At 33.0% G+C, this 25,370-nt stretch overlaps 1 protein-coding gene across 2 annotated transcripts in view; it reads left to right on the top strand.

Moving 5' to 3' along the window:
- Positions 1-23,959, top strand: part of CHIC2 (cysteine rich hydrophobic domain 2) — a 42,886-nt gene extending 18,927 nt beyond the window's left edge. For both annotated transcript variants that reach the window (XM_063108363.1, XM_063108362.1), the window contains exons 4-6: positions 19,638-19,694; positions 19,861-19,920; positions 23,664-23,959. In XM_063108363.1, the coding sequence (XP_062964433.1) occupies positions 19,638-19,694; positions 19,861-19,920; positions 23,664-23,714 (168 nt within the window). In that variant the 3' untranslated portion in view covers positions 23,715-23,959. The remainder of the gene's footprint in view (positions 1-19,637; positions 19,695-19,860; positions 19,921-23,663) is intronic.
- The last annotated feature ends 1,411 nt before the right edge of the window (positions 23,960-25,370 follow it).

Below are 25,370 nucleotides of genomic sequence, written 5' to 3'. Positions count from 1 at the left end.
ACCTTTGAGATCTAGCTTTTTTGTTTTTGTTTTTGAGATCCTCGGTTCGTTTAGGTAACGTAAGATGTTGCAGTGTGTGTACAGTGTATATTTAGAAAACACAGGTAAACATTTTATACTTCTTTATTCATTCGTATCAACTTAAAATCCTTTTTTAATGCCTTCATTAAGTTTCTTTTTATTTGAGACATAAAATAGATTGATTTTTTTTTTTAAGGCTAGTTCCATCTGTAGTTTCAGAAAGTACATTTCATTTAACACTGTAGTATCCATTGTAAGGTCCCTCTTTGTATGGATATGACTATGGGACATTTATTTGGTACATTAATTTTATATGGATTCTATTATTTAGTTAGCATAAACAAATATAACTATTGCTTAAAAAAAAGCTGTGCATTTCTCTGTCTTGGGTGTAAACTTATATAACCATGGGGAGAGTGATACTCCATGCTTGTATGAAGGGTATTAGAGGCCCTGGAGAAAAAGGTGCTTTTAAGATGAGTGCAGAATTATCTAGAGCAGGGATTTTTAACTTTTTGTCATGATCCCACTGGTAGTCTAGAAAAGCCTATGAACACTTTATTAGAATAATGTTTTATGTGTATTTTAAAACATTTAATGTATTTTAAATATGTAAAATACATAGGATTATGAAGAAAACCAATTATGTAAAATACAGTTATCAAAATACTAAAAACTTCAAATATATGATTTGTTGATATGTTTATTAATGTATATAAAGTAAAATAGCAGTGGTACTATGATATGAAAGGAAGAATCTGTGATTTTTATAAGTTTTAAAGGCATAAGTCCTGTTTAGTCTATTGCAGTTAGTTGCATATGTTCATAACCTGAGTAAATATAATACATTTCAGTTAGAGATTAAAAATGAAGATGAATTTTTGTTCTACTGACTTTCATGGACTCCTGGAGTTTTATCTAGGTATTCCATACTAAGAACCTTTCATTTAGAGTTACTAGTATAGAAAAAGGCTAAAACTCTGCCTGATTGCTAGCTTGTAAACCTCTCTTTTCTCCACATTTTTATATGGGATCCTCTTATATGATTAGAACTTTGTGTCAGACTCTAAGACAAATCAGGATCAAAAGCATACTTTATATGCAGCTCAGCGTTTTTGCCTTCCTGATATTATTCACTGATTTGGATAACTAGATTTCTGGCTTGCCTTTAAAACATCCCCAACTTAGTGCCCCCTTTTATGACCTGACCTTGTTCCAGATGTCTTGTTTTTAATCTATTCTGTTGTTATTATTTTTAGATCTTCCAAATTGCTTTTTTCTTTTTTAAAAACTGCCTTTGCCTATTTTTGAAAATTATTTTTTAATATGCAGTAAAATTTAATTTTGGTGTACAGTTCTGTGATTTTTGGTAAATGCACAGAGTTGTGTAACCACCACCATAATCAAGACACATGAAAGTTCTTTCCAAAAAACTTCCTTGTGCTATCTCTTTGTAGTCAACCTGTCTTCACTTAAACCCTGGCAACCACTGATCTGTTGTCTATCTCTACAGTTTTGTGTTTTCTAGAATATTATATAAATGGCATTATACAGTGTATGTAGCCTTTTGAGTCTGACTTCTTTTATTTAGCATAGTGCATTTTATTTAGCATAGAGAGTCATATATTTTGTTCATGTGTTAATAGATTATTCCTTTTTATTGCTGATTAGTATTCCATTGTGTGTGTATCACAGTTTGTTTATCCATTCACCAGCTGAAGAACATTGGGTTGTTTCCAGTTTTTGGTTATTTTGAATGAAACTTGCTGTAACATTCACGTACATGTTTTTGTACGAACGTTAAGTTTTCATTCTTAGGAGTGTGATTGCTGTGTTATATGATAAGTATATGCTTAATTTATAAGATACTTCCAAACTGTTTTCCAAAGTGGGTGAATTTTGCCTTCCAACCAGCAATATATGAGAGTTCCAGTTGATCAGCATCCTTGCCAGTATTTTGTATTGTTAGTTTTAGAAATCTTAGTCATTCTAATAAGTATGTAGTGACGTCTCACTGTGGTTTTAATTTGCACTACCCTCATGACTAATGATATTGCACACCTTTTTGTGTGCTTATTTGCCATTTGTACATCTTCTTTGTTAAAGTGTTTGAAATATTTTGCCCTTTTAAAAATTATTTCTTGTTGAGTTTTGAGAGTTTTTAATATAATTTTGAATATAAGTCCATTGTCGAATAATATACAGATATACTTTTCCAGTCTGTAGCTTGTCTTTTCATTCTCCTAACAGTGTCTTTGGCAGAGCAAACAATTTTGATTTTGATGAAGTTCAATTTATCACTTTTGTAAAAATGGGTTGTATATCTAAGAATATGCCTAAATCAAGGTCGTGAAGATTTTCTTCTGTGACCTCTTCTGTGTTTTACATTTAGGTCTATGATCCATTTTAGTCAGTTTTTGTGTAGGTGTAAGGTCAACATTCATTTTTTTGGCACCTGACACTCCAAGTTTTCTAGCACCATTTATTGAAAAGACTGTCCTTTCTCCATTGAATTTCCATTGTAGATTGCCAAAAACTAATTGACCATATTTGTGTGGGTCTATTTCTGGACTCTGCTCTACTAATTTATATGTCTTTTTTGATCTTTTTTCTTGGCTGTTGGCCAGTATGGGAATCTGAACCCTTGACCTTGGTGTTATCAGACCGTGCTCTAAGCAGTTGAGCTAACTGGCCAGTAATGGGCTATTTAGTTTACTATAGTTTTATAGTAAAAGCTATGTCAGGTGGGATGAGTCTTCCAAATTTGTTCTTTTTCAAAGTTGTTTTAGCTATTCTAATTTCTTTGCTTTCCATATAAATTTTAGAATCAGCTTATCAGCATCTACAGAAAAAAGAAAAGCTGGGATTTTGATTGGTATTGCATTCAATTTATAGGACAATTTGAGAAGAATGGACATCTTAACAATTTCAAGTCTTTCAAACCATGAACATGACACACCTCTCCATTTATTTAGGTCTTTTTTTCATTTGTGTTTTGTAGTTTTTCATAGCATATAGATCATGTGCATATTTTGTTAGCTTTATATGTAAGGACTTCTTTGTGGTCATGCTGTTATAAATGATATTTTTAAAAATTTTGATTTCCAATTGTTTATTGCTAATACATAAAAATATGGTTGATTTTTGTATTTTGACACTGAGTCCTTCAACCTTGCCAAACTTATTAAATTCCAGGAGCTTTTTTGTAGATTCCATGGGATTTTCTACATAGATAACTATGTTGTGTGAGAATAATGAATTTTATTTCTGGGTTTCCAATCTGCATGCTTTTAATTTCTTTTTCTTCTCTTTTTTCACTGGGTAGGTAAAATGTTGAATAGGAGTGATGAGAATGGACTCCTTTATTTTTATTTTCTCTGTTGTTACTCTTTTTTCACTTTCATTGATTTTTGCTCTTTTATTATTTCTTCTCCTTGCTTCGGATTTAATTTACTCTTCTTTTTTTAGTTTCTTAAGGTAGAAGTCATTGACTTGACCTCTTTTTCTTTTGATACAAGTATTTAATACTAACCATTTTCCTCTAGAGCTTTGCTTTGACTGCATCCTACAAATTTTTGTATATTGTGTTTTTATTTTTATTCAGTGCAAAAGATTTATAATTTTCCATGATACTTCATCTTTGACTTATGGGTTATTAAGAAGTGTTTGTTTAATCTCCAGATATTTGGATATTTCCCAGAAATCTTTCTGTTATTGATTTCTAGTTTAATTCTATTATTGTCATAGAACATTGTGTGATTCCAGTTCTTTTAAATGTGTTAAGTTTTATTTTGTGGCCTTGAATATAGTGTAACTTGGTAGTAACATTTAAAAATTTGTTATTTGTATTTCAGCAACTTTATTGAGGTGTAAGTGACGTACAATAAACAGCACATATTTAAGGTGTGTCATTTGATGAGTTATGTCACATGCATACACCCATATACACATGCATACATCAAGATAGTAAACATATTCATCACCCCCCCAGTTTCCTTTTGCCTCTTTATAATGCCCTCACCCCTTCTAGGCAAACTGCTCATCTGCTTTCTAGCACTGTAGATTAGTTTGTATTTTTCAGGGTTTTATGTAAATAGAATCATGTAATATGCATTGTTTTTTATCTTCTTTTACTCATTATTATTTTGAGATTCAACCATGTTATTAGTTCATTCCCTTTTATTGCCAAGTAATTGTATTAGTCTGTTTTGTGTTGCTTATAACAAAGTACACTGAACTGGGTGATAAAGAAAAATGACATTATTGCTTACAGTTTCTGAGGCTGGGAAGTCCAAAGTCCGTCTGGTGGTGGTGACGGTGACCCACGGGTCTCACATTGCAAGATGGTGGAAGCAGAGAGAGCAGAGAGAGAGAGACAGATTTTCCTTTTAAAGCCCTCAGAACCATACCCCTTACCACCGTTTTTAATCCATTCACTGCTGCATGGTCCTACAATCCAATCACTTCTTCAAGGCTCCACCTTTTGATTACCATAATAGGATTTCCCACTCCCTTAACAGTCACAATGGGGGCTAAGTTTCTAATACACAAAACGTGGAGGATGCAATTCAAGCTTCAGTGAATTTTGGGGGGACATAATTCAGTCCACTACAGTAATGTTCTGTTGTATGGATATATCACATTTATTTATCCATTTGCTGGTTGATGGATATTTGTGTTCTTTCTAGTTTTGGTCTTTATAAATAAAGGTGCGATGAATATTCTTGTTCATGTCTTTTTATGGACATATACTTTTTTTCTCTTGAGTAAAAATTTTTAAGAGTGCAATGGTTTGGTCATGTGATATATTTATATTTAACTTTTTAAGGAACTGAGAAATTATTTGCCAAAGTAGAAGTACTATTATTTTACAGTTCCATAAGCTGTGTATGATAGGCTGTTCAACTACATCCTTGTCAGCACCACCCTTGTGGTGGCAGTGGTTGTGCTTGTGGCTTTGGTGGGCTGCCCACATGTCAGCAGTGGCTCCAGCAATGATGGGCTGCTTACACAACAGTGGTGGCTGCATGGCGGTGCTGGTGGTGGCAGCAACTGCAGAAGTGGCAGTTTTATTAACCACCCGCTTGGCTGTGGTGTCCACAGCGGCAGCTCGCACAGCTACAGTGTCTACAATAGTGGTGGGGTTAATTCCCCATAGCGGCAGCAGCCTCGGTGGCTGCAAGTGCCTCCCTGATGTCTGTGGTGTTCTTGGTGGCAGTGGGGTTACCTCGTAGGTGTGGCAGCAGTGCTGGTGGCTAAAACTACCTCCCTCGCACTTGTGGTGTCTACAGGGGCAGTGAAGTTAGCTTGTGAGTGTGGCATCAGTACCAACAGCTGCAACTGCCTCCCTTGCATCTGTGGTGTCATGTAGTTGTGACTGTGATCCTGGGTGCAGGGCGCAGCACTAGCTCAACTCTGGGGGAGAAGGAGTGCTCTGAAAGTTTGAACCTGGTATGCAAAGTACAGCTGCAATTTAGGTAGTAGAGCTAATGGGGCTTAGTTGTCATGTAGTTTCCAGGGAAGCGAGGCATTATATAGTGGTAACTGTAGCCCCTGAGTTGGTAAAACTGGACAATATTTCAGTCTCTGTAAGGTCAGGTGCAGTGACAGGAAGGACCCAGAATGACAGAGCATAGCTCTTGTTTGGGCCTTGGGGGCAGGGAGCAGCACAGCACTGACTCTACTTCCCAGGGAAAGGGTTATTTCAGCAGCTCAGTTTCTAGGGAAATAGTCCAGGCTCAGGGAAGCAGGGTACTAGAGTTGTTTGGCCAGCAGGGTAGGGTGTCTCACTCAGTCACTGCTCTGTTTCCCTGTGACAGAGTACTGTGTCAGCTCAGCCCTGGGATGCACAGCTGCTCAGCTTGACCAAGCAGCTTCTTGGCCAAGATATCACATCTCCAGGGTGTGAGGCACCCCTTTAGCTCAGTTTCAGAAGGGTGGGTCATAGCCACAGCTGGCAAGGTAGGTAAAGCTTCCTTCAGAGGGAGTGTGCAGCTTCATCTCCGACCTGATGGGGATATGGGACACAGCTGCAACTGGGAGGAATGGGTGGAGCAGCTGGCTTTAACACAGCTTAGCCCCACAGGGTAGGGTGTAACAGCTGGTGGCAGCTCAGCTTGGTGAAGTGGGATCACAGAATGGGGGCAGCTCAGTGGCAGCTTAGCATCTAGGATTAAAGGGTGTCACCCTGGTGTAAGACACCCTCCAGCAGCAATTCCAATTCCAGGAGGTATAGGGTAGTACCCAGCAGCAATAGCCATTGAAAGGTGGGGCACAGTATGAGCTTCTCTGGCAGGAGCACAAGTGTGTGTTCTCTAGGCAACTCCCTCAGCTGGGCTTAGTGCCTGTGAAGACTGCCAGGGTCCTCGGTGGTGAGGACTCTAGGTATCCAGGGTATTGATGGACACTGCTGGGGTCCTCTAGCTTACCTTTTTTTCCCCAGGGAAAAGTTCTTCCTGGTTCCCAGTTGATCCTGGGTGATGGAGGCTGGGTGTTTCTTTACATTCTCTGTGTGGCTTTTCTGAGTTTCTGTGCTCGCTAGTTAGCCATCTTCTTTTTTGGTTGAGCTTTATAGTTTCTTTTTCAAGGAATTTGTCCACTTTATCCACGATGTGTCGGCATAAAGTTTATAATATTTATTAATTATGCTTTTACTATCTGTAAATGTCTTACGTTACCTCTCTTATTCCTGAAATTGTTAATTTATTCCTTGTTTCTTTTATTCCTCTGACCAGTCTGTCTAGAAGTTTATCAATTTTATTTATCTTCTCAAAGACTAGCTTTTGGTGTCATTGGCTGTTTCTGTTTCTGTTTTTATATTTCATTGAGTCTGACCTTTGTTATTTCTTTTCTTCTTACTTTGGGTTTAATATGCTCTTCTTTTTTCGGTTTCTTAATGTGGAAACAAAGATCATTGATTTGAGATGTTTCTTCTTTTCTAGTATAGTTTTTTAGTGCTATAAGTTTCCTTCTTGAGTACTGGTTTAGCAGTGTCACACAAAATTTGATTTTCATTCAATTCATTCTACATTTTAATTTCCTTTTAGATTTCTTCTTTAACTAATAAGTTATTTAAAAGTATTTTATTTCACTTCCAAATATTTGGGGGATTTTCTAGAGATATTTCTCTTATTGATTTTAATTGTTTCATTGTGGTCAGATAACCTACTTTGTGTGTTTTGAATCTTTTAAATTTATTGAGACTTATTACTCAGAATATGAACTGTCTTGATAAATGATTTGTATGAACTTGAAAAGAATGTGTATTCATCTATTATTGGTTAGAGTGTTTTATAAATGTCAATTAGGTCAAGTTGTTTGACATTTTTACTGGTTTTCTGTCTACTAATTCTATCAGTTATCAGAAGAGAACTGTTAAACTTTCTGACTACAATTGTGGGTTTGTCTATTTATTCTTGGAATTTATGCTTCTTGTATTTTGACACTGTAATTAGGTACGTAAACTTTCAGGGTTTTTGTGTTTGCTTCATGGATTGACCTTTTCATCATTATGAAACTGATCTTCTCTTCTCTGAAATCTACTTTGTCTAATAGTAATACAGTCAGTCTTGTGATTAATGTTAGTATGGTGAATCTTTTTCCATCCCTTTACTTTTAGCTTATTTGTAACTTTTGTTTAAGTTTCATTTCTTATAGGCAGTGTTGAGTCCTCCTTTTCTGTTCAATTTGACAGTCTCTGCCTTTTAATTAGGGATTTTGGGCCATTTACATTTCTTGTGATTGTTGATATAGTTAGGTTTAAGTCTTTCATTTTGCTATTTTCCTCCTCTCCCATGAGTTCATTATTTTCATTTTCCTAATTTTCTGCCTTATTTTTAAAAATAATTATTTATTGTGGTGAAATTTATATAGTGTAACCGTTTAAATGTGAACAATTTAGTGACATTTAGAACATTTATAGTATTGTGCAACTACCACCTCTATCTACTTCCAGAACATTTTCATTGTTCCAGAGTAAAATCCTTACTCATTTTAAGTAGTTTCTCCCCATTGCCCTCTCCCTGCAGTCCCTGGCAGCCACCAATCTGTGTTCTTTCTCTATGGGTTTATTTATTCTGGATAATTTATATAAATGGGGTTATGTAATATATGACCTTTTGTGTCTGGCATCTTTCAAACTTAGCATAATGCATTGGAGGTTCATCTACATTGTAGCGTGTATCAGTACTTCTTTTTTGTTGTTGTTGGTGGTGTATTTCTGGCCAGTATGGGGATCTGCATCCTTGACTTTGGTGTTATAACATCATGCTCTAACCAACTGAACCAAATGGCCAGCCCTATTTCATTTTTATGGCTGAATAATTTTCCATTGTATGTATATGCCACAATCTGTTTATCCATTCTGTGCATATATTTGTTTGAGTACCTGTTTTCAATTTTTTTGTGTATGTACCTAGGAGTGTGGTGTTATGTGGTAATTTTATGTTTCACCTCTTGAGGAATCAGAGCAGTGTTGTTTTGTCTAGAGCTAGTTATTCTCTCTTTTAGTGAGGCAAGACCCTCCTGGGTAGTCTACCCAATGGCCTGTGAATTGTGATGTTTTCTAGTCTGGTTGGTGGAAAGAGGCCTTATGCTGGATCTTTATGAGCCCTGGACACTATTACTTCTGATCCTTTCTAGTTAGTTTTTTGCCTCACCTCTGGTAGTTTCCTTACTTGGATGCACTGCTAAGTACTCACCTTGATATTCAGTAGAGATTATTGCAAATCTCTGGAGTTTCTTCTCTGTGTAGCACTCTCCTCTGATACTCTGTTCTGTGACTGCAAGCTGCCTTGGTCTCCCCAGACTTTTCAGTTCTGCTATCTCTAATTCAGAGAGTCCCAGCCTTTGCCTGATCTCTCCATTCACTGTGACCTGGAAGCTCTCTTAAGTCAGTAAGCTTGGGAAATTGCCTGTCTCATTTGTTTCTGGTTTCTCAGGGATCACTTTCTTTCATTGTCTGTTGTCAATTGTCTTGAGAACTTTTGCATATGTTTTATCTTTTTTTTTTTTTTTTTTTTTTTTTTTTTTTTTGATTGTTTCGGGCTAGGGCATAAATCTTGTGTCTATTGCTGCATGTTGGATGAAAATTGAAGTCTTAACATCCTTTTTTTATAGAATCATTCTTGGCGTGTAAGTACCACGCTAGATGCTGAGGATAGAAAGATTTATACTAATGCTCTCCTCAAAGAGTATATAATCTATTTGGCAAATTGCCTAGGTGAGTGCAGAGATAGTATAAATTTGTAAGTACTTTTCCTATTTTTCATGAAGCAATTCTAAAAACAAAAGACAATAAATATGAGGGATCTTCAAAAATTTTATGGAAAGATTCATATTATCTTTTTTCTTCTTTTTTTTTTCTTTCGGTGGCTGGCTGGTACGAGGATCTGAGATTCATATTATCTTTTAATTCCATTTTTCTATGAACTATTTGAAGTACTCTTATATGTGTCTTTAGGGTCTAGAAATATGAAGTGGCCACCTTCAATCACAAAATGTATTTGAAGTCTTGTGTTATATCTCAAGAATTGTTGTAAATAGTGTATATTTCTATTCCCTTTGCACTTTTACTTGTATTTAGTCCTATTTCAGGGAATCATTCATCAAGGAAAAGGGAAGTAGCCTGTAATATGTGGTGGTAGGACTGGCACTTTGGTGCTAGAACTAACTGGTTTGGAATGTGACACTTATCAAGCCCTTTCTCTAAACTTCAGTTTTTACCTCTCTAAAATGGTGTAATGTCCCTTCCTTTCAGTGTTGTTTTAGGAATTATAGCAACTGCATGTAGAGTACTTAGTATAGTATTTTGCCTATAGTAGGTACTTAGTTAATGGCAGTTGCTCTTATAACTTTATTATTATTATTATTCCCAGTGTCTGTCTTGTTAACTACTGTATTCCCAGTGCCTCTCACAATGTCTGGCATCTACTTGGTGTTCAACAAATATTAGTTGAATGAATCTACTCTTCTGACCTTTAAAGTCCTTGAGTTAGTAAGATCATAACATTTCAGAAGATATGGTCCTTACTAGTCAAAACAAGGCTCCTAGGGGCTGGCTGGTTAGCTCAGTTGGTTGAAGTGTGGTGCTGATAATACCAAGGTCCAGGGTTCAATCCCGGTACTGGCCAGCTGCCAAAACCAAAACCAAACCAAGATTCCTTGGTAAATAAAAGCATCTTGCCTTTTAGAATAAATAACACTTTTCTGTAGGCAGTTTGATAAAAGTATAAAGGATAGTTAACCAGTGTCTGAAGCTGGATGATCTTCAGAGATTTCACTCAAAACCTCTGAGCCTGATGGGTTTTTCCCTCTTCTCATTTTCTTTTAATCTGAGAAAAGGACAGACTATCTGATCTCTCAGGTACTTTTCACCTCTAAAAATCTATAATCCTTTGAAAATTGAGCTATGTGGGTCTATAAACCGTTTCTATTTCCAAGCTTAAAAAATAAGTTCTCAATGTTGATTTTATTTTCAAATTTAAAGAATTAACATTTTACTAAATACTTTTATACAGATTTCTTAGGTTTGTTTTCTTTGAATTTTTTTTAGGCAATTGTTATTTAGCTTTTGAAACTTTGGCTAAAGGACCTATATTTTTCCTCTTTTAAAGTGTTTTGTATGCATGCAAATAAATAGTAATTCATTTTAACTATATTTCTTTTTCTTGAAGTTCTAATTAGATTTACTTATGAATATCTTTCCTCTCAAGTTTAGTTACCCAATAATTGTGAGTTACTCTGGTTAGGATGTAGTAGGGGTTGAGAGTCTAAATGGGAGAGGTGAGGAGTAGGGTTTTCTTTTCTTCTTTTCTTTAGTGAGACACGTAGCCTTGAAAGACTTAAAGAAACGCAAGAGAAGGTGAACCTGGGGGAATCATAAGCAGAAAACTAAGAGTGTCTCTATTTGGGGGAAATATACTTACTCAGTTATACTGATGGTACTAAAAATTACCCAGAATTTTCAAAACTGATTTACTTTGTTTGGGATTTGAGCATTTATAGTCAGTAATTCTGAATAATTAAATGATAAAGGCATTGAACATTTGGGTAAAGAATTAAAGAAAAATGCTTCTAACATATTGTAGATAATGAATCAAAGCAAAACAAATTTGAAAGCATATTATTGAAATTTTAGTGAAGGGGAAATCCTAAAAACTTTCTAGTCAACAAGGGATGATGAATGAAATATATTCTTATAACTGCTATTGATTGAAGATGTAGAAAATCAATGCTAACTTTTTTTTAGAATACTATTCCATTTGCTTTATTTTGGTAAACAGAAAAATATTTATAAGGACTTTCATATGTTCAGTAATGATCTTAATCTTTATTACCCTCTTTTTCTTGATTTTCATGTGCTCTTACAGATGTTTTTCAGGATCCTGATCTTTGTTATGTGGTGAAGGTTTACACTGTTTTAATGTATACTGATAGACTTAGCAATATAAAATGCAATTTACAGAAATTTCTATCAAGTAAACCATAGAGAAACTTGAATTATATGTTTGTGCACTTAAATTAGAAACATCTTCATTTTCTATTTAAGAAAACTTTTCACATTATATCAGATGTTTGACCTTAATACCTACTTTAATGTAATTTAAGACAATAGTTGGTTTATACCAGTTACTCCAACTTGCTAAATTCCTGATTTTTACATAACTTAAAATATTTTGCTATAAAATGTAAAATCTGTATTTATATGCAGTGGAATTAATAGACTCCTAGAAGCAAATGAAGAGAATAATAATTATTGTATATCTGCTAATAACAAGGCATATTATTTACATTCTCTTTTAATTTAATCTTCACAACAATCCTATGTGATAAATACCATGGTAATAGCTAATAATTATTGAGCGCTTACTATATACCAGGGATTGAGTTAACTAATTTGCTTATACTGAGTACTTCCCAAAATTCCAAGATGAGTAGACATTCATCTTATTCCTATTTTAAGGATGAGAATACTGAGGCCCAGAAGTCAAGTACCCTGTTTGAGCTCTCTCAGTTTACAAAGCTAAGCCATGACTAAAATTCCAGCCTTACAGCTCCAAATCTCGTGCTTATTTCACTATTCTATAGAGATACAAAATTGAACTTTTTAAAAAAATATATATTATGATTTGATTTTATACCTAGAATATACCTAGAAGCAGGGGGATTTTAGAGCTTTGGAAAGAACTTAAAAGATTTCCCAAGTTAGGAAATTCAGACCCAAAGGTGGTATAATTTACCTAAGTTTATCCAGTTGATTGATAAATAGTAACAACATCTAAGCATTATTGTATCAACTTTTGCAAGCTTTATTTAGATTTTCAGCAGATTTATCTTTATAAGTTTTTTTCTTTCTAGTATTTAAATTTGTATTTCCTGGGGACACAAACTCGCAGTAAAGGGAAGAGGCCGTAAAGAAGGTAAAGTGGGTACAGGAAAAAAGTACATTTTAATTAGATTTTACACAAAATTATAGTTGGACAACTAAGAGTTGTTATATTGCTTTTGCTTCTGTTTTACTTTTATAAAAACAAATGAGACTCAACATACCTGTCTGAAAAATTATTAAGTTCCCACTCGCTAGCAAATAAGTGCACATGATTTCTAGTAAAGTTTTTTTTTTTCTAATACTACATCCTTCCTTGAAACTTGTGTATTTACTCATTGAGAGATTGAGAATGCCATGTAATGAGTTAGTGCAGTGTAGGAGGGACAGGAACTCTAACTGAAAGAAGAGTTGGTTTTTCAGTACCTAACCCTAGGTGTTCAGTTTTTGCCCCTTCCTCACTATTTTTCCTATTCTAAAATGCAGGTTAGGGCTGGCCCCGTGGCTCACTTGGGAGAGTGCGGCGCTGGTAGCACCGAGGCCATGGGTTCAGATCCTGCGTAGGGATGGCTGGTGGACAGCACCATGCCGAGGGTTGCAATCCCTTTACCAGTCAAAAAAAAAAAAAAAAAGAAAAGAAATGCAGGTTAAAGAAATAGGTTTAATCATTTTGAAATCTTATTTTGATCACTTTGCAATAGTGATCTATAAAACATTTCTCATAATTAGAGGAATACATTTACTGGTTTCATTTTAAGGAATGCTTTGTCCTTGGAACATAGAAAACTGATTCTTTATATAAATTACGGCCATTAATGTGAACAGCACTAATTAGAATAAAAACATGTTACTAAATTCTCATTATAAGAGAAAATTCTCATAAAAGTGTAAACTTTGAGCCTTCAGCATGCAGAGGTGGCACTGGAAATTTAAAGATGTGTTAGAATTCTTAGGAAGTGTGTTTTGCCAAGAGCTGGCTGACAGTCAGTTCTTTCAATGTTTAGAACCTAATATTATTGATGTGGTAGTTTGTAGAAGGATTTACTTATCTTTTTCTGTGACAAGTCTGCTGTTAACCCATCTAGTGAGTTTTTAATATCAGATATTATATTTTTCAGTTCTAGATGTCCATTTGATGTTTTTATAGTTCCAGTTCTCTTTTGAAATTCTCTATCTTTTCATCTTTTCCCCTCTATTTTTTTTGAACGTATTAATCATAGTTTCAGAGTAAGTTGGTTGTGAGTGGCTTAGATAACTTGAATGGCACATATACATTATTTGTCTCAGGATAATATATGTAAAGATGTTACAAATTTTTCTTTACAAATTTGTAGCTCTGTACTATGAGGGAAAGAGCATCAGGTTGAAGACCATATAATTCTGATTTCAAATTTTAGCTCCACCACTTCCCAGTGTAGCTTTAAGTTTCTTGACCTCTGTAAGCCTTAGTTTTCATATGTAAAATGAAAGTAATGCAAACTGCCTTATAGTTTTGTGCAGATTAAATAAGGTAACAAAAAGAGGACAACTACGTAGCATGGGGTCAGACTCAAAATGAGGATCAACAAATGTTGGTTCCTTATCCCTTCTTGTTTCTCTAATTGTCTATTATAATCAGTTAAGGTGATTTGTTAACCCCTTTCTACCTGTCGGTCCTAAGCACTGATTCTTCCTTTTGTAATTTTATAGTTTTTAAAAAATCCCTGATAGTACTTTTTATTAGCTTAGTGAAATTCATTTGTCTTATGAACAGTTTTTCTAAATTTCTGCTCTCAACTAAAATTCAATTTTTGTTTTTTGAAATGTTAACAGTATTTTCTGAAATGTTATGCCAGGTTAGTGGATAACTCCTTTAAAATTGTGTGCAACATTTCAGATGTTTGTGCATTTGTGCCCCTTTTTTTGGAGAGAGAGAGTCAACAGCTTTCATCATTCACAAGGTAACCTAAAAAAGTTAAGAACCATTCTTTAGCTTAGGTCATAAACTCTTGATCAATTCTCTTTAAGCATGAGTTGTTGAAGATTAGCACCTGCAAGTCACTGCTCAGTACTAAATTAAGAGGATATTGTTGATACATAGAATATTAGTAGTTGTTTAGCTTATCTCCATCTAAAAATATTGCTTTTAACAAACAGTACTAAAAGGTTGTTCTAGTGATACTTCATGGGTGTTTTAATATATAGATTATTTAAAAGTTAAAATTTATATAAAAATTTTAAAAGGAGCATTTACATGCAGGAAGGGAATTTGTTTAAAAATCCTTTTAAGAATTCTAGTTTATCTTTTTGGTTAATCCAGGTTTTACATGTATCATACTATTGAGATATGCCATTTATTTTTTTGTACATCTCTGGAGGGTAAGATTTAATATTAATCCAGAATAAACAGAAGTGAATCAAGTAATTTTCTCTTAAGTTTCTCCTAAATTAAAATAATTCATTTAAAATTATATATAGTTTTCTTCTAATAACATAACTAAAGACATCATTGTTTCACTTATTTTAACCATTTCAAATGGCACAGATGTCTAAAAACACATACCATTCTTATTTGAAAAATATTTTAAAATAAGATTATGAATACATTCTAAGCATTATTCCAGTTAAAGCTTAATTAATGCATTATAAATTTAGGAGTTTAAAATTAAAATTTGTCTTAAATAAGAAATTGAGCGTTTGAAATTTTACTTTGATATTCTGTGATGTTATGTATAAATCCAATTCAAAAACATTTTAATTGTAGGTTTAAATAATTGAACTTTTATAAATAGTTATTGGTGAAATATTTGTATATTTTGTTAGCACATCTTAGCATTTTTGTGTTCTAAAGACTGATAATACTATTTCTTTGGGAAAAATTCGGAGAAATTTTGTTACAGTTTTCACATTTAATATTTTTTTCTTTGGCTATAAGTACTCTAAATTCATGAGATTTCCATTGGTTTTATTAGTAATGTCTAGAAAACCACTTCTTTGAAAAACCACTTTTTTGAACAATTGTGAATAAAGGAATCAATGGTAATAAGTATAAGTGATAGTGGTAACAAAGAAGAGTAATACATTCAGGGTTCTCTGAATGGTTCATTACTGCCCTGAAAGACTTATTTATGTCTAATGGCACATAGTTTGTTTATAGGGAATAATAACTTCTTCCTTAGAAAGTCATGTTATTTTAGGAAAAATTACAAAAATACTTCAAAGTAAGTCAAATTTGAGTTCAGAAAATCCTAATTTTCTATTGTAGTAACTTAGTTTTTTCAGGTGTTTCATGTGTTTTACTATCGTAAGCTTACTTTAGATCCTTCTTTGGAAGTTATAGAGGTATGTCATTTAATATTGTCAATTAATCATTATCTAGCCATCTTATAAATTATTCAGACCCTTTTACATCTCTTGCAGTTTTCATGTTTTGGCTTATTTATACAATTCTACCAAAAATTTAACAGGGACCAAAGGCAATAAAAATAGAAGCCAACATTTCTATCATGTTACTACTACTTCATTAAAATGATGTTTTGAATCTCTGTTGTTATTTTTTACTTTAACATAGCTGTAACAGCTAAATGGCCATGTTAGAACTAGTTCACCAGTGAGAAAAATATAACTACCAAAGTATTGAAATTAATAAATATATTTTTTTAAAAAGTCATTTAAAGTGAACTCTTTGATAAGGGAGATGGATGGGAGTTCGGATGCTTGAAGCTGTCCATTTCCAGACCAGGTTAGTGACATGACGTCATTCTCTCAAAAATTGTTTTGTTTGCATGGTGTGAGTTGGTGGTCTTAGTCTTTTTAATTAAAGATAAGAATCCATGATAAAATTAGATTTTGTGTAGATCATCTTACACAGAATGACTGAGGAATTATTGGTAAAGAGCCACTAACCTGTCCTCTCACCCCTACGGTGTGAGCACTGAAAAGGATTAAGGCCCACTGTAGAGAAGCTTGCACTGAAGCCTGCACTGCCCTTTCCCCTGTTCTTTCAGCTAAATAGAAGATTTTTAGTTCCCATGACTATCAGTCTGGTGCTTTTCACAAGCACTAAATTCTTTTAAGGAAATTAAGATGACTTATTTTTAGAAACTGGCCTAGAATACCGAAAGATAATGTTTTGTTAGTATTTCATGTTGACCAATCTTATACATATTTTTTCTTGATGTTTATTAATTTACTTATTTTGAATGTGGGGGTTGATATAAATGTTTTAAAAAATCAAGGACAGGTTTTTTTATGATTCAATTTGCATCCCCAGTTAGTGACTATACAGTTTGGCAGTGTTGAATCTTACATTTCATTAGAAATAGCTATCTGGCAGTCCTGTGGACATAAACTCTTAACTTTTATTTCTAGGTGACTGCAGCATTATAAGGTACTTTTTTTTCATGTTTAAAAGCTTTTAAATAGCTTTTATAAATGCTGATATGTCGTATTTTTTCAGTATCTGCCAAATTGGTATTGTGTTTAATCTCGAAAATATATTTTGATTTTGTTAACCAAAAATAATTGCAGAGTATTAAACATTCTCAGTAGTTAAAGCTTTTTTTCTTTCCATTTAATTTGAGCTTTTGTTGTTACTAACAAATAATTTGTGATAGTTTCTTTTCTTTTCTTTTTTTTTTTTTAAATGACTGCTAGAATCTATATACTTGTCACCTTAGTGTGCTAGAAATGTTCCACTCAAATCGAGGGTTCCTTTCTGGTTTTGTGTGTTCTCACCTGCTCCTCACTGTAAATCATTGAGATGTCAAGTGCAATGATTAATTAAGCTGCACGTGCAAGTGCTTTTTTTTTTTCACCTGTCAAACAGGAAAGAAGTCTTATAGCAAGATTAGATGGTACTAATTCACAGCTTTTACTTCAGACTGTCAAGTGTGTAGAATATTTTATGTTTATATGCTTATTCAGAATATGGCAGACCAGGGTTTGTTTGGTTTAGAATTCTAAACATTGTAATATGCAATTATTATACCAAACCCTATCATTAAACTTCTAATTAGAGACAAAGAGTGAATTCAGAATTCTTACATAAATATGAATTCCTACGTAAATATTTTGGAATTTAAGGTTCATACTTTGTAATTATTTTTGTTTTTAAATTGATTGTATGTGTGTGTGTCATGGTGGTAACTACATTTTTTTCTTTGAGTGATAAATATTTGCCAAATATAGTCTTAAGCTTTTGGGTACTTTTTTCTACATTAATATAAAACAACAAATTTGGAAAGCTTGTTCTCCCTACCCGAGTTCTTTCATTCCCCCCCCCCCACCATTTTAAACCTTCAGTAAAACCTCAAATTGTATAGAAATCTTAATCTATTATTAAAAGGTCCTAGAAAGGAAGATTACAAGGTAGATTCAGGTTTTGAATCAGTTTTGCCATTGGTTTAGCAGCGGGTGGGCAGGCAGATGCCTGCTCAGAGTAGAACCTATTGCCATTTTTCACCATTGATAGAGTAGCCTTTCAGAGTCAATGAGCTCTGTCAATGTGAGCTTGTCAAGGCTACAACTTCATAGACCTGAGAGGCGGTTTGAGAGGTCAGCCCTTTTCAGGTTCGCTGTGATGCAAATGAACTTTAATGCTTAAACAACTATTGGAATTTTTATGTCTGCTCCTTGTTCTTTTTTCTTCACAAAGTCATTGACGAGACATTCAGTGCTTTTTAAATTGGAAGTTGCATTGTGCTAAAGACCTAGTACAGATTTACGGAGGGCTGAAAGCAGTTAGATCATGTTCTTTTCATGGTGCGATTAGAATCAAATCGATTTCCCTACAGCCTTCAGCATTCAGATGGCAATTTTAACAAAGCTTGGGGGCTAGACAAGGGACAAAACGACTGAACTGAATGTTAATTACACTCTGCAGCCTTATTTTCTTTTGATTTGGGGCTGACTGGCAACTAAATTAACAAAAAGTGTGACCATAACTGCTGCCCTATTTTCATTTAAAAGGAGAGCTGCCTCTAAAAGGCTATCTTTACAAAGAAACAACTGAGGTCTGCTGATCATTGTTAACAAGGGCACTTTTTTTTCTTTAAAATTCTTGCCAAAAAGAAGCACTTGTTCAAAAAAAGTAGTGTAATAAATTAGTCATTGGCATATTATTACCCAGAAAGGTAGTTGATTTTCTGATTTTTATGACATAAGCTTGGAAAATGTAAGGCAATAGTGGTTGGTAGTTATGAATTATAATTGGCTCCTAAGTGACTTTGGTGTGTCTTTAGCAGGTAATATGGTAACTAGATTACAGTACATAATTCAAACAAATATTAATGTTTATTTTATAACATTACATTGTTCAAAACCAGCTTGACTCTAACAGTTTTTCACCTAGCTTATCCTTGCTTGACATGCACATTTTCATATTTGATTAGCACGCACTTACAGTTGTGCCACATTAATAGTAGTAGATGCTTTTTTTCCCCTTCTCTTGCAAAAAAGGTGCAGCTGCACCAAGTTGCAGTTGGTCCTTGTACAACACTGTCATTTTTGCACCTGCAGCTGTGTCAGTCTCATCCTAACACCTGGCACCATGAATTATCCTCTCCTTTATTCATACTCCCAAGCAAGAAACATTTCATGCTTCGTAGTGAATGTTTCAAGTCAAGTGAAATACATTTCTCAGTTGATTCCTGAAACAGTAGTATTGAATTAAACGTTTGATTTTACTATCAGACAGCATTTTTATGTTGGTTTAAATAAAATATTTTTTCTGAAAAATCTGTGCAATAATCAATAACCTGGCTTTTTAAGTATGGACATTATTTTTAAGTATGATGTGAAAATTAGTTTGATTTTATAATTCGTTAGTTTTTTTTTTTTTTTTTCATTTATTAACTTTAAAGTATTTCATTTTGGAATTTACTCCAAAGGCCATTTGCTTTTTGTTAATTAATATTTAAATTACTTTTGTTTTAAAATATATATCAAGGAACTTTCATTACTATTTAAGTGTTGCAAAAATATTTTTGAAAGAAGTGGGGATCTAAATTTATATCATTTGGTAGATGACATTAGCTTTTTAGACTTTGGTTGTTTTAAATCAAAGGCTAATAAGTTTGTAGCAGTTAAAAAAAAGATACCTATGCTAAAAAACAAAGCCATATCTTTATTAAAAAAGAGTACTGTTTCTGTTCAGGGTACTAGTTAGTGTTTAGAACATTGATAGTGATACAGACCACCCTATACTCAGTCACTATCCTATACCTCTCCCCTTTTAATACAAAAAGCAGCTGCAAAAAAAAGTTTTTCTAAAACCAGTCAAGACTAAACTTTTTTCTCATTTGTCTTCCAGACACGAAGATCGATTGAGAAGTTATTAGAATGGGAAAACAATAGATTATACCACAAGGTGAGTACCACAGGGAGCAGCTTCGTACTGTTGGGGTCTGAATTGCACAGTATGGAAACAGATGCTTTTGTTGAACTAAAAATATGAAAGGTGGACAAATGGGTTAGTCTGTGTGCTGCAATAAAATAGAGCTCATTTTTCTTCTTTTACTCTCCTTCTTGTCTAGCTGTGCTTGCACTGGAGACTGAGCAAAAGGAAATGTGAAACGAATAACATGATGGAATATGTAAGTTAAAGGGCTGTTTTGTGAGTTTCTCTATTAAATGATCATTTATTTTACTTCTGATCTTATTCTTTTCATGATTATTAATCAGCAAAAGTGTCAGGAGCTTAATCTCCTGAGTGCAAGGATTTTCTACGGTTCACAGATGCATGGTTTCACGTGCAATACTGATTTATAAAGTTATGAATGACTTGAAAACAAGTCTTCACTGTGTTCTGAAAAATAATAAATTAATTGCCAAGATAAAATAGCCTGAACATGTGTTGATGGAGTGTGAAATTTTAGATGCTGTATAAAGAATAACCACAACTTTGGTTACGCAGCAAGTCAGATATGGCTTTTTTATATAATGCTAATCAAGTATCCAAGTATGGAAGAAAACCTTTCAGCCAAGCCATTGGAGCTTAAGAAATCTTTAGCCTTTATAAATTTTAACTGTCCATACCTCAGTGGCCTTTAAAGAATCTTTCAAAGTGTTATTAAAATATTGCTTTGTAAAAATTATCTTAAATTTAAGCAGGAGATGTTGATCATCCTGTGTTTATTCTTTAAAAAATACCTAATTTAACACGTATATACAATGAATTTTAGAACTTATTCAATATGAGATTTAATTTACTGACTCCCTGATTTACTTGAACAATTTTTGTCTTTTTGAAAAGTTCAAAATACTATAGAAAATTATGAATTTTTATTTATTTTTGAGCTTGGGTGTTTTATTTTAAATATGGAATGGTTATTACATTGAAAGAAAAATATCTAAGGAAGACTTAATTGTTGAAAATTAAAGTCAGAGCCTTTGTGAAGTACCTGATACAACATTTCTGATGAATTTTGTCTATTCTTTGAAACAATATAGCCTTCATAGATATTTTGTGTGTGTGTGTGTATGTGTGTGTGTGTATAAAGGATTGATTAAAACAGTGTTTAAATAGTTGGAAATTATCATAAAATCATTTTTCCCTTTTAGCATTTTCTCGTTCTTTCATTACCATTCAGTCAAATCCCATTTCTAGCCTTGAAGATAAAAGATGTCTCTTTTTTATGGACTAGCTCTTTCAGTGAACTGAATAATGTAGATTTTATCTTTATTATATAAAACATGTTAATTTATGATGATGAGAAAGACACTAGATACTTCTTTATAATCATAAAAGAAGCACATTCAAGCACCTTGTTTTGAGGTTGACCTATGAAAATGCTAGTCTTGTATTTTCATCATACGTACTAAGTGGATTTATGTATGTGGGGAAGGATGGATACTTAGGAGATTTATAGCATTTTGTGAACAAATATTTTCTATATTTATAAACCTAAACCCTAAGCTTAAAACTGAAGTTTTAATTTTTGCGTGTACCTTTATTTCTAAATTTACTTTGGAAAGGAAAATATAAAAGTTATTCCCAATGCTATAATTTCTACATAGAGCTATATGAATGTCATTCATTCATAAACTATACTTGTTATATTCATTTTTATGACATTCTTTTATTAACTAAAAATAAAATAATTTAGTAACTGTCCAGAGCATTCTGAACTATATGCTTTCTTTGTAAAATTGTTTCCTTTAATTTACCATGAAGTTTTAGATCATTAAGCACTTCTACTAAAGCCATTATATTATTTTTCACACCATTGTAGAAAATATCCAGAAGAATAATAAAAATAAAAAATATTTTTAAATTGCTTTAAAAGAATGTATATTTTTTGGTTTTTTATTTGTTTCTTTGGCAGCGGGACTGTACGGGGTTCTGAGTCCGAGAATGGGTATTTGTAATAGTTGAAAGTGGTAATAACATAGCTTCAAAAACTCCCTAGAAATAATTTTTAAAAGTTTAAATAGCAATAGTAAGAAGATAATGCCTTCTTAGCTAATGAATTTGGACTTTTTCACTTTGTATACCTCTTTGCCTTCAACTTTTCTATAACTTGCAGAAATTTCATTAGTTAGTTAGAAGAAAATAATTCTACTTGATTATATTTTGAATATTGGAAATAATCTAGAAAAAAATACCAACTTGACACTTGACACTAACTTTTTTTTTTCAAGTATGGTACAGAGGTATGATTTAGAAGAAATGAGACAAGGCCAATTTTTATGTGTGGCTTCCGAAGGAAAAGAGTTTGTAGAGTATGATCTTTAAAAACTAATAATAATTCAAATATAGTCAATGATAGCCTTTATTTTCTGCTATGTAGTATATACTGTGAAATTGTTATCCACACCTAGGGACCGAAATTGTAAAGACTGCTTGATTGAAGACATGTTTGAAATATGGAGGTATTTATTGAATGTTAACTCATAAATAGTTTATACATTTAATCATCAAATTTTAGAGCTATAAAAAATCATATCATCTAGTCCAATCCCTTTATTTTATAGATGAGGAACCAGAAAAACAGAGAAATCTAGCTTAAATGAAGAAGCTAGATGGGAGAAAGTATTTTAATATGGAGCAAGTGAATATTTTAAGGGCAAATAACAAGTCAGGAAGGTGGCAAAGGTGTCACCTAAGACGTACTGCAGAATTAACTGGAGTGGGACAGGAATGTTTTTGATCCAGATATAGAAGTACCTTATTTATTGAGGCAGATCTAAAGCCAGGAGAACTGAAGAGTGAAAATGAAGCTTCCTGGCCCAGATGGCTAACTTGTCGAAGTCCTCAAATCTGGAGGTCATATCAAGATGCAGTTTCTGGAAAAGAATGAGGAGTCGGTCAAACTTGGAAACTGTACAAATCAAATAATTTTTTGATCATCATCTATTCTGTACAGAGTTGTAGCAAGGGGAGGAGTTGATTATAATTTAAAACAGTTCAAGTTTGGAATAAAAATTAGCTCTGGTCAACCTGTGTATTTCTGTGTTTACTGTATTATGTTTTTGTAGGTTTTCCTAAAGTTTCTGTGTTTACTGTATTATGTTTTTGTAGGTTTTCCTAAAGTTTCCTATTAAAAGTTTCTTTGGAACAAATTTTAACTTTTAATTTTGCTAACCTTAGAAGAAAATGGCTTTTAAAGAAATTGAGATAAAGGACCAAATACCCTTTATCTAGAGATTACATATTCTGGTACAGTAAAATGAGAGCAACCCTAGAATTTAGAGAAGATTCATGGAATTGGGTTGATAAAAGGGAGGAATCCTGATGAAAAATACTGGGTCAGCTGCAATCACATAGTACAGTAGAAAGGACAAGGATTTGGAGTTAAGACAATCTTTTGTTCAAATACTGATTCCACAACTCGTGGTATTACAACTTCTTTGATCATCAGTTTCCTCATCTATAAAGTAGTAATGATAATACTCACCTCATAGAAAAGCTGATGGGATTAAATAGATCTATATAGTGTGAAACAACTAGTATGCAGTCAGTTTTCAGGAAATGCTAGCCCCTTTTTTTCATCATGCATGCATGCATGTGTACGTGTGTGTTCGCTCCTCCAACATGTCAGGGGCACTGTCTCTTTCACCTACCTTCACTTACCTTCTCAGACTTTGATTATTTTACTTACTTATTGTCTTCCTCTTTATTAAGCTGAGGTATTTTGCACAGCTGGTAAAGGTCCAGAAATAAAAATTCTTAATGGTGGAACTTTGGGTTATTAGATAAGTGTCTGGTTTAATAATGCAAAATTGCAGTTTTGAAATGTGAATGGATTTTCGAAAAATTTTTAAGTGATAAACTATACCTGAAGTTTTAAGTTAAAAATCTGTTTAAATTTTAAAACTTTTTCTTCTCCTTTCACAGGTCATCCTCATAGAATTTTTACCAAAGACACCGATTTTTCGACCAGATTAGCATTTACTTTATTTAATAGAGACTTTCCAAGTATGTTGTCTTTCCAATGGTGCCTTGCTTGGTGCTCTCCTGGTGGTGACATAACATTGGTTCTACAAAGTCGTGTGGTGTTTTTTTTTTGTTGTTGTTGTTTTTAAGTAACCGCATGTTATAAGTATGCATTTTTGTCAAACTTTGCAACAGTTATTTCATACAGATGTTTAATACTTAAGTTATTGTGCTCTTTTCTGTTATGTATTCTGATTTTCAAGGATTACTTTTTTGTATTATCAAAAAAATACATTTGAACTTAGCATAAAAAGTGGCCAGCCTTTTTTATTTTATCACCAAGGTATACACAGTCCTTTATTTATAAATTCCTTAACATAAAAAAACACCTTTGTAAGGCTCTACTTATCTATTTTAGCAAGCACACTCTTGGTGTTATATTTTTTTTCCTTTATAAATTTAACAGTCATTATTTTAAAGTGGTAAGTTTTCTTTAATAGCCTTTTGGAACCTAACATACCCTTTCTCATACAATTTCTAATGCTCTGTTTACAGCAGATATATCTGTAACATTATGAAGACCTATCAAAAACTTATGAAAGTATTTCTGTCTTCACAGGTAGTAAGGCAGGATTAAATTATTTTTATTAGAATAGATAAATCAATGAATGGTATGCATGCGTCTTATGGTTACTAGAGCTCAGGATCACAAAATATAGTAGCATCACAATCTGTGTATATTTTTGATTGAGATATTAATAATGGCCTTACTTGGGTTATTTTTATTGTTTATCAAATCTTATATACAAAAGTATGGAAGTATTCCTTTTAAAAATTTCTAAGGAAAATATTTCTCCCAATCTAATCTAATTATAGAATGGTTTTTTTTTTTTTTGAAAAGTTTTTGAAAGAAAGCAAAGTTCTAGAATTAAAAGTAAGCTGGTGTTTAATCCCCTGTTGATATTTAGAACAGATTGTTACTAAGAAATGGAGGACATGTTTAATACTGTTTTAATCCAGTAGTTTGCTTTCAGTCCAGTTATGTATATATTTTGCTTGAGAGTATAAGTTTGAATCAGATCAGCTTGTTTCTTTTAAATATACACACAATCCTATTTTTTTCTCCTTTTCGTTGAACATATATATCTCCATGCATTTTTTATCTTTTTAGATTTCTGAATGGCCTATGTGTAAATTTTTGTTTTTAATAAGCCTAAAATGATATAAGTTTTAATGTGTGTCAAGAACTTCTTCCATACAACTGTGGTATCGAGCAATAATGTGAATAACTTTTGAAATTATATAAACTATGCTTAATAATTTGTATTACAAATTGGTACCACTATACAGTACTTTTTTTCCTTGCATTAAATCTTTTAAATACCAGTTTCATTAATTATATACCTGTATTTTTAAAGAGTATTTCTTTGTACTTCTCCAGAGTACTGCAATTCTATATACATTTGAATAGTTAAATGCCAGTATCTTATATCATATGTGCTGTATTGGACATTAGAAACTATCTTAAAAACTAGGATTTATAAGTTTTTTTTTTTTTTTGTCTGAGAATTATTTGTTTTCATTGCCCCCCAACTTAACAACACTGAATTTATTCAACACTTTTCCAATGAAGAAGTCAAAGTACAAAGAATTCAAATATTTCTCTAT

This window comes from Cynocephalus volans, chromosome 9 (assembly GCF_027409185.1).
Source record: "Cynocephalus volans isolate mCynVol1 chromosome 9, mCynVol1.pri, whole genome shotgun sequence".
NCBI classification, from domain to species: Eukaryota; Metazoa; Chordata; class Mammalia; order Dermoptera; family Cynocephalidae; genus Cynocephalus; species Cynocephalus volans.
The sequence above is the reverse complement of the archived record's forward strand: the minus strand, read 5'-3'. Positions and strand labels throughout refer to the sequence as shown.